The sequence below is a fragment of the Oncorhynchus nerka genome, linkage group LG16 (genome assembly GCF_034236695.1).
Source record: "Oncorhynchus nerka isolate Pitt River linkage group LG16, Oner_Uvic_2.0, whole genome shotgun sequence".
Classification (NCBI taxonomy): domain Eukaryota; kingdom Metazoa; phylum Chordata; class Actinopteri; order Salmoniformes; family Salmonidae; genus Oncorhynchus; species Oncorhynchus nerka.
In genome coordinates, this window is record NC_088411.1 from 38,532,732 (window position 1) to 38,543,475 (window position 10,744).

The 10,744-nt window shown below is 41.7% G+C and overlaps 1 protein-coding gene across 1 annotated transcript; it reads left to right on the plus strand.

Moving 5' to 3' along the window:
• Positions 1–4,425: 4,425 nt before the first annotated feature.
• On the plus strand, positions 4,426–10,543 carry LOC115144457 (charged multivesicular body protein 6-like). Its single transcript, XM_029685512.2, has 8 exons — positions 4,426–4,844; positions 5,126–5,235; positions 5,434–5,521; positions 6,595–6,681; positions 6,924–6,989; positions 7,087–7,167; positions 7,547–7,631; positions 7,890–10,543. The coding sequence occupies exons 1-8, from the start codon at positions 4,782–4,784 to the stop codon at positions 7,937–7,939; spliced, it is 630 nt and encodes a 209-aa protein (XP_029541372.1). The 5' UTR covers positions 4,426–4,781; the 3' UTR covers positions 7,940–10,543.
• Positions 10,544–10,744: the final 201 nt, after the last annotated feature.

Sequence of the window (10,744 nt, forward strand, 5' to 3'; positions counted from 1 at the left end):
GACGGCACAGCTGCATCACTTCGGTGATGCAAGTGAACAAGGTTATGGCACAGCAAGTTACCTTAGGTTCACAAACGGTATGGAAAAGGTTCACATTGCATTCATACTGGGGAAATCAAGGGTGACTCCACTCAAGCAGATGACAATCCCCAGACTGGAACTTGCTGCAGCAACATTGGCAGTGCGAGTGGACAGGATGTTAAGGTTGGAGCTCCAGATTGAACTTGAGGAGTCAACTTTTTGGACGGACAGCCAGTCTGTGCTAAAATACATCCGCAATGATACCAAGAGATTCCATACCTTTGTGGCTAATAGGGTTGCTATGATCCGTGACCTATCGAAAGCAAAACAGTGGAGGTATTTGAACTCAAAACACAACCCAGCCGATGATTCCTCAAGAGGATTACATGTTGAAATGTTCCTGAACTCAAAGAGATGGCGCAAAGGACCAGAATTCCTGGAGAAACCAGAAACTCAATGGCCGAAAGTCCCGAGGAGCTTGGCTCCATCCCTCCGGATGATCCAGAGGTGAGAAAAGACGTAATCGTAAACCATACAAGTGTGGAAGAAAAGAGTCCAACCAGCAAACTGATTGAGTACTATTCAACATGGAACAGCTTGAAGAAAGCAGTTGCCTGGATGCTGAAACTGAAGAAACGTCTTCTACAGTTAAGCCAGAAAAGGAAAATTCTCTCTCAAACTGATCCAAGATCAGATCAGAGTCTGACAAACTCACTGAAGGAACAAATTGACAAGTTCAAACTGACGTTTGGAAAAGAAAGTCTGTCTGTGGATGACCTAGAAGAAGCAGAAAAGGTCATCATTCGATTTGAACAACGACAGCACTTTAAACAAGAAATTGCACTAGTTGTGAAAGGAAAACAATGTGCCAAGAGAAGTGGCTCAATCTGTAAGCTTGATCCAATTATCGACAATGGCATTCTGAGAGTAGGAGGAAGGTTAAGCAAAGCAGCTATGCCTACGGAACTAAAGAACCCTATGATCCTGCCCAAAGACTCCTACATCTCTAGACTGATCTTACTTCACATCCATGAGCAGGTTGGCCACTCTGGGAGAGGTCACATGCTTTCTAGACTTCGCCAGCGATATTGGATACCCTGTGCCAACTCTTTAGCAAGGAAGATCCTTAAGAGCTGTGTCTTTTGCAGGCGGATGCAAGCTAGAGCTGGAGAACAGAAGATGGCCGACCTTCCACAAGATCGGGTGTCACCTGATTTGCCGCCTTTCACCCATGTAGGCATAGATTATTTCGGCCCCATAGAGGTGAAGCGAGGCCGCGTTCATGTGAAGCGTTATGGTGTGATCTTTACTTGCCTTGTGAGTCGAGCTGTCCATCTAGAAGTTGCTAGTTATCTGGATACTGATTCCTGCATCAATGCCCTGCGCAGGTTCATCTGTCGAAGGGGCCCAGTAACAAGTATCAGAACAGACAATGGCACCAACTTTGTTGGAACACACAGAGAGCTAGGAGAAGCTATGAAAGAGCTGGATCACAACAAGATTCAAAATGAATTACTGAAGAAAGGAGTGACATGGTCATTCAACCCTCCCTCTGGAGCCCACCATGGGGGGGTATGGGAGAGGTTGATCCGACTGGTGAAAAAGATCCTCTATTCAGTCCTTAAAGAGCAAGTACTGGATGATGAGGCTTTGCAGACAGCCTTGTGTGAAGTTGAGGCGATTATGAACGACAGACCAGTCACTACTGTAACAAATCACCCTAATGATCTAGAACCCCTGACTCCGAACCATCTGCTTCATCTGAAAGCTAAGCCAGTCCTGCCACCAGGACTATTCCAGAGAAGCGACCTATACTCACGAAGGAGATGGAAGCAAGTACAATATATCACTGACCTCTTCTGGAAGAGATGGATCAGGGAGTATCTTCCACTTATGCAGGAGCGGAACAAGTGGAACAAAACTAAGAGAAACTTCAGTCCTGGTGACCTCGTGGTCATCGTCGATGACACCGCCCCAAGGAACTCTTGGTTAATGGGGCGTGTGGTGGAGGCTTTGCCAGGGGCCAAAGGTCTTGTCCGGAGCGTCATGGTTAAGACTAAGACCAATATCTTACAGAGACCTATCAATAAACTCTGTCTGCTCCTTGAGGCGACGGAGTGACACACACACACACACACACACACAGTGCTCCATCTTAGAATCACGTGCACCTCTGATTCGTTGATGTCGTACTCTTACATTCTTTGATGTCATACATTTTTGGACGTCAAACTCTTGACATTTTTCAACTTAGACTGAGATCTACGGACTATTTTCCTATATGGCACCTTGTATATTTGTATATAGCTATGAACTGTAATAGTGCTCTGGTATAGAATGTTTTGTGTATTGGCTCTATGTTTGAATATTAAGTAATTGTTGTGCATTCAGTGCAGTCAACAATTAGGGGCCGGTATGTTAGAGCCGATTTGGACATATTTGTATAAAAGACCGAACATATGGAGCTCCTGTATATTTGTGTAAATATATTAAATAATAATGTAAATGATGAAATATTAGGTACGTACCTTTATGATTTATATTTACCTGATTGAGATATATTCATTTGTTGTTAGTGTAACTTAGTTTTTGGCCCCCCCTCTTGTCTATTCATTGTATTGTGGTAAGTGTGTTAGGATAAAGGCAGGAAGTTGGGCCTTCGGGAGGGGAAGAGTCCTTGCTAGATGCGGGAGCGGTATAGTTTTTTGACCATACAGACATACAGACATACAGACAGGTCATAATATGTATTCTATGCTTCAAGTTGATTGAAGAATCATTTATTTGTTAGATATAAGAAGAATAAACATTTTTGTTGCACCATATCCCTGGATGTCATTGAATGTTTGGCCGTTTGGAAACCTTGACTGTGGACTGTATGCGTACCAATCAACCCGCTTCAGGCTTGGGCAGTGGCTATGGTAAAGACTAAAGGAAGCCACTACATGGTAACACTCGGGAACTCGGGACAGGTCGATGGATTCTAGAGACTCGGGAGGAGAACTCGGGGAACTCGGGAAGATACAAGTGGTTTGGCACGTAGGACCCCACTGCTTGATAGTGCCCACAGACCAGTCGATATGAGGGTTATGGCTGTGAAGCCAGGGGTATCCAAGGACGAGAGGGAACTCGGAACAGGAGATCAGATGAAAGTTCATCACTTCCTGGTGTTGGGAAACTGAAAGTCGCAAGGGGGTAGTGACACGAGTGACAAGTCCAGATCCCAAAGGGCTTCCATCCAACGTAGTAACCCTCATGGGGTCACTTAAAGGTTCAGAGGGAACGCCATTCTCCTTCGTCCAGACACCATCCATGAAGTTACCTGCGGCTCCAGAGTCTACCAAGGCTTGAAGGGGAAGCTTGTGGTTGTCCCAGGACAGGATGACTGGAATGAGCAGGCGGGAGTTGGATGGATGGGAGGGGGTTATGTTTCCCGTTACAGTCCTCCCAGGCCTGCACGGGACTGTGCGTTTCCCTGGAGCCCGGGACACGTGAAGCGGAAATGGCCCGGTTTGCCGCAATATAGACAGCATCGCTCCCTCATCCGGCGGTCTCTTTCAGCCTGGGAGATACGTCCAATCTGCATGGGTTCCGGTGGAGCCAGCGAGGATAAAGGTGGAGACTCGGACCTGAAACGCAAATACAGTGATGACTTTTTCTCTCTTTCTTACAAAGGAGGAGCGCCCACGGTGTGTTTTGTGTGAGGAAGTGCTTAGTAATGAGTCTCTCAAAACGAACAAATTCATAAAATGACACGTCATGATCAACCATCCAGGAACAACATGACGGTCTTTCAGAACAGGGCAGCATGCTTCAGTGCTTCGAAAGTGGAAGAGTAAGTCAACTAGCAAGGCAGGTGGTCATTTTATAACAGGTGATGATAAGCAGAAATAAGGGAGTACTATCTATCACAGTAGTAGATGTGAGTGTTGTAAAACACATTCTGGAAGCTATATAAATTTATTTATTAATGTCTACATTTGTTTTTACCACATGGATTATATTACAGACACCTTAATGCATACATTTAAATTATATTATGTGAGCTATATTATGTGAGCTAAAAAATGTTTAAACATATATATAAAATAATAATCCTTAGTCCATTTTTGGAAGATTACTAATGCTACTGTCACCACTACAACAACTAAATACATGTAATTTTGTCCTTCATTCCTATGGAGGACTGCACCTACTGGGGAGTACCAATATGGACGACCGGATCCTCTCAATGGCCAATATATAAACGGGGAACCAGGGTTTATACACATCATTGGTCGGCGTCTATCTATGGTTTAACGTTTCTTGTCATTGTGACAACTGAATTGTCCCTATCTGAATGCCGTACTTCCTGTTAGGCGTGTGTTTTGTTGTTGCATTAGCTGGCTAGCTTATTTGAAGTAAACGGTCATCAGTAGTTACCTCAGCCACCAAGTCAGAAACCCCGCCTATTTCTACAATTTATATTCTTAAAATTTGATTTTAAAACCCTACTTTAACCTCACTGCTAACCCTGACCTTAAATTAACACCAAAAAAAGCACCAACAATATAATAATCATGAATATTTACGATATAGAACCATTTGTACATTGTGGGTGTGGTAACCGAAGTAAACTAGCTAGCATGCAAAGTCATCAGATGTTTAGTTAGTCAACCGATCCACAAACTATTGGAATGTACGCAATGTTCTTCTGAGAAATAGACTTGTTGACAAGTCAATTCAATAGCTGCACAGAGTGGCGGGGATGTTGAATCAAAATGGGAAACATTTTCACCAGAAAGAGACGCACACGAATCACAGAGCAGGACAGGGCAGTTTTGGTAAGTAGCCTAGCTACTGTAGCTAGCTAACGTTAGCCAACTAGCTAACAAGTCAACCTTCTAACATACTATAACTACATTTGATAATGTCTACGTTAGGCCTAATGTTAGTAAGTTAGCTAGGAGGGCGGAATTGGGCAGTCTGACAACCCATAACGTTACTAGTCAGGGCTAACACACTGTTCTTTACTGGAAAGCTAGACAGCGAACTGAAGAGATTTATTGTTGAAACAAGTGGTCTTTCAAGAATTGCATTAAAATGTCAGTCATCTCAATTACAGCAACTGAAACAGCAGAGAGATAAGTTAAAGCAGTATCAGAAGAGAATCACCCTGCAGCTGGAGAAGGAGAGGAATCTAGCCAAGCAACTGCTGAAAGATGGCAAGAAAGAGTAAGGACTGGCTTCTCACCAGAAATGCTATGTGATCCTGATCTGCCTGAAGTGAAGGTTGTCACTTTAAAGCACTTGAGATTGAAAGCTCTCATGTGCATAGACCATATATAATACATATAATTACGAAATTTGGACATTATATTGGTTGTCATTGTATTGAATATTCTCACGTTTCTGTATTTTGTTTTCAAACAGGAAGGCCCTCCTCTTGCTCAAAAAGAAGAGATACCAGGACCAGCTCCTGGACAAGACAGAAAACCAGATAAGCAACCTGGAGCGAATGGTAAATACCTGACATTTGTCAACCATTCACTCACTCGCACCACCAGGAATACAGAAAATGATACTCGTGAGGTGTATAGACAAATTTCCTGGCCGCGTTCCTCATCAGAAACCGTGTTGTTTACGTATGCCGCGTTCAAAATAACTGGGATCTCGAAAATCTCCGACTTCAGTGCGTTCAAGACAGGTGGGAACTCCGACTAGGAGAATAATTTTGAACGGTCATTCAAATTGGAATTCCAAGTCAGGAATTTGGGCATCTTTCTAGAGCTCCATCTTTCCGACTTAAAGATCACTGACGTCATGATTTGACCTCGTCACCCCCAGAGTTCCCAGTTGTCTTAAAAGCACCACCATACATTTACATTTAAGTCATTTAGCAGACGCTCTTATCCAGAGCGACTTACGATCACATGCAACTTCAAATGCAGCTCGTGCAACTCAACAAACACGTAAGCAGATGGTTATCGTCTACAAAATGACAGATGTCATCAGAGCACAGGAGGTTGATGGCATCTTAATTGGGGAGGACGGGTTCGTGGTAATGGCTGGACTGGAATAAGTGACGCGGTATCAAACACGTGTTTGATTCCATTCGCTCCGTTCCTACCATTATTATGAACCATCCTCCTGTCCTGCATCAGAGGGTCGATTACCTAGCAGGCCAGCGATGGCAAGGTGAAATGTAACAAATAGAGCTAGATAAAGCCAGAAGAATAATATGCGTGTTGATCATAGCTATAGCCGTCAGTCTTTTGTGTTTTCATGGTCATCACTCACTAACTTTTAAAAAAATAATGTAAGGTCCCAACGCATCACTCAGAAGAGACGTTTGATGATCAACAGAAAATGTCTCTATTCATTAGTCGGACACTGTTTCAGAAACGTTTTCCACTGTAGCCAAATGTTTTGCTTCAAACGGAAAACACTTTGCAACAAACAAGAGTTTCTATTGGACACATTTAAGTCCCTCCCCGTTTTGTTCCATTTGCTTCCACCTGGTTCTGTTTGGTTCCTTGTAAATACACCCCTGTACTGAACTAATGCCTTCTGATCTTATTGTTTTCTTTATAGTGTCAAGACATTGAGTTTGCCCAGATTGAGATGAAGGTCGTTGAAGGCCTTAAAGTTGGAAACGACTGCCTGAAGTCATTGCATGAGGTACTCTATGTGAGGGTATCAGAGAGCTATGTTTGACCTCTAGGTTTGACCTCTATGCAACTTCTCTATGACCTGATAAGTAGCATACAGTATATGTCTGTCTTTTCCATAAGCCAATTGGTAAGATAAATCGGTTGCTTACCTTCAGTGCATCTGCAATTCAAATAATATAGCATTCCGCATGGAAATGCAGTGAATAAACACTGGCTTTCCTGTACTTACTGTTTGTTATTTCATATCAGGCGATGTCCATCGAGGATGTGGAGAGAATTATGGACGAGACCCAAGAAGGCATTGAATACCAGAGGGTAAGGTCCCCACTGTTTCTTGTTACAGAGGCATTGCAATCTCTTTGAAATGACTGTTTTTGTTCATATTTATTTGTACCTTTTTATCTCTGTACAGGAAATAGATGAGATGCTGGCAGGTTCCCTGACACAGGAGGATGAAGATGCTGTACTGGCTGAACTGGAGGCCATCACTCAGGTCAGTCTGTATTACTCAACAACACTGGATGGCCAGCCACTATCATCATGTAACTCTGTTGACCTGAGGCATGGCTGTAGACTCCTAACATATAATTGGTATATACAGTTTCTCCTATGGCGTCTATCCGTTGAACACAAGTAGGGATTTTATCACACAGTGACTGACTAGCCTCAAATCACCCATTGTGTTCAACTGTTAGATGCCTTATCAGAGTCTACGGACATTTGTCAAGGCAAGGGACTGTGTCAATCTGGATAGTATCACTTCTCTGGTTCCTTACCTGACTTCTCCTAACAGCAATAGATGAGAGACAGTCCCTTTTGAGTCTTGTTTTTTCCTTTACCTCCCTTTCTGTCTGTCTGTTTTGTGTGTTTAGGGAGAGCTTGACCTACCCGAGGTACCTGATGAGTCCCTGCCAGACGTCCCAGAGGCAGCTGATGAAGAACCAGAGCCAGGTCAAGGTAGGTCTCCTCAGATGTGGCATCATACTGAATTACACATTTTTGTGTCTTATGATGAGGGAATATGAATTCTGATGTAGGTTAGACTCCAGCAGTGGTAGGTCTCCTCCGATGTTGCGTCATACTGAATTACAAATATTTGTGTCTTATGTTGAGAGAATATGAATTCAGATGTAGGTTAAAGACTCCAGCAGTGGAAATAGACATTACATGAGCACTAAGTGTCATTCGGAGTCTGTCTGGTTTTCTTCATTTCAGAGAGGGAGAGGCCAAGGAAGAAGCAGGAACGAGGGATGTTGGCTGTCTAGGGGCCTGTCTGTTCGCCAGGTGACTCTGTGGGTCTTGGTACACCGGCCACTATATATCCCCCTCATAGGGGTCTCATGCCCCCCCCACACACACACAAAACCACAAAAAGATTATCTTCACCATCTCTTCCAGTCCCTCGCCTCCAATACTGAACTTCCTGGTGCCCTGCTAAGCCTTGGCTTTGTGAGCCCCAATACCGCTTTATAATCCTCTTCTGGATGCAACCACCCCATCACTCCAACCAGGGTCATGGACTTTATTTTTCACATCATTGCCTGCAGGTTCTCCCATTTTTTTTGTTCATGTTTTAGGGCCTATTTAGACACATCATGAAGAAATGAGTGGTTTGATTGAGATAATATTGTGCCTATTGCCTAAGTCCCGTGACGGGTATGTTTTTAAAAAAATCTTCTGTGAACGAACAAATGATGTAATTAACAGACATGTCTCTTTTGTTTTCTTACTTTTCAACCTTTTTGTGGCTCAGGCCTACCATCTGACCACAGAGCACATTCTCTTTGGGAGGAATAGACATGCAGACTGTCTTTCAAAATCATTACTGTCGGGATGGTTTTCAGAATCTTGCCTTGTCTTAGTTAAGAATGTCTTGATTGCTGCCAAACTGTCAATAATGGATATGACTTTGGCTTTGGTTTCAACTTGTTGATTGCGGAGTAAAATCCTTAATAATACTGACCTATTTGCTAAAGCCTCCATTTCATGTAAATTCTATATTCTTCCTCGCTGTGCAACAGTTTAACTCATCTAATGCTCCAGTAGCGTTGGCTTGGTAATTAGTTCAGTGTCATTGGGGGAAAGGAAGGGCTAATTGTATTGTCACTTACTAACTTAAGTCTGACCGAGCCTGATGTCCTAGCTATCCAGTGACTGTTGTGGTATCATATTGGGTCTGTTTCACTATGAGGTGTGATATTGGGTTGTTATCTGTCTGGATCTGTAATATATTACTGGCATATCATGATATTGGGTTGTTATCTGTCTGGCTCTGTAATATATTACTGTCATATCATGATATTGGGTTATCTGTCTGGATATGTAATATGTTACTGGCATATCATGATATTGGGTTATCTGTCTGGATATGTAATATGTTACTGGCATATCATGATATTGGGTTGTTATCTGTCTGGATCTGTAATATATTACTGGCATATCATGATATTGGGTTGTTATCTGTCTGGATATGTAATATGTTACTGGCATATCATGATATTGGGTTATCTGTCTGGCTCTGTAATATATTACTGTCATATCATGATATTGGGTTGTTATCTGTCTGGATCTGTAATATATTACTGGCATATCATATCATGATATTGGGTTATCTGTCTGGCTCTGTAATATATTACTGTCATATCATGATATTGGGTTATCTGTCTGGCTCTGTAATATATTACTGTCATATCATGATATTGGGTTATCTGTCTGGATCTGTAATATATTACTGGCATATCATGATATTGGGTTATCTGTCTGGCTCTGTAATATATTACTGTCATATCATGATATTGGGTTATCTGTCTGGCTCTGTAATATATTACTGGCATATCATGATATTGGGTTGTTATCTGTCTGGATCTGTAATATATTACTGGCATATCATGATATTGGGTTATCTGTCTGGCTCTGTAATATATTACTGTCATATCATGATATTGGGTTATCTGTCTGGCTCTGTAATATATTACTGGCATATGATATTGGGTTGTTATCTGTCTGGATCTGTAATATATTACTGGCATATCATATCATGATATTGGGTTATCTGTCTGGCTCTGTAATATATTACTGGCATATCATGATATTGGGTTATCTGTCTGAATCTGTAATATATTACTGGCATATCATGATATTGGGTTGTTATCTGTCTGGATCTGTAATATATTACTGTCATATCATGATATTGGGTTATCTGTCTGGCTCTGTAATATATTACTGTCATATCATGATATTGGGTTATCTGTCTGGATCTGTAATATATTACTGTCATATCATGATATTGGGTTATCTGTCTGGATCTGTAATATATTACTGGCATATCATGATATTGGGTTATCTGTCTGGATCTGTAATATATTACTGGCATATCATATCATGATATTGGGTTATCTGTCTGGATCTGTAATATATTACTGGCATATCATATCATGATATTGGGTTATCTGTCTGGATCTGTAATATATTACTGACATATCATATCTCGTAGCGCATTAGGTATTTATCTGAAATGGAGGGCCTACATATAAAAGATAAGCACTAGCCATATTTAATAGAATATGTAAGTGGCTTATGAACCACTTATGTATAGTGTAAAGTAAGTCTCTCTGAGACAGTGACACTCTTGATAATGACCGTGGTGACCATTTCCCAGTGGTATCATATTGACAGACCTGTGGCGTGTCTACGAAATGTACCATGTTGTAATTCTGGAACAATACAAAGTATTTTTTGAAGGTGCTGTTTGACCAGCGTGTTGTTATTAACAACCACTAGCTGGCAGCAAATAGCAGTTTATGATTTTACCTGTTGATAAGCAATACCTTTGCATACATTGGTTAGTAAACATATTGTGTGGATTCGGATGCTGTTTCAAATCAAAATGTTATTTGTGACATGCGCCCAGTTATTGATTACAGTGAAACACAACAGGTATTGATTACAGTGAAACACAACAGGTATTGATTACAGTGAAACACAACAGGTATTGATTACAGTGAAACACAACAGGTATTGATTACAGTGAAACACAACAGGTATTGATTACAGTGAAACACAACAGGTAT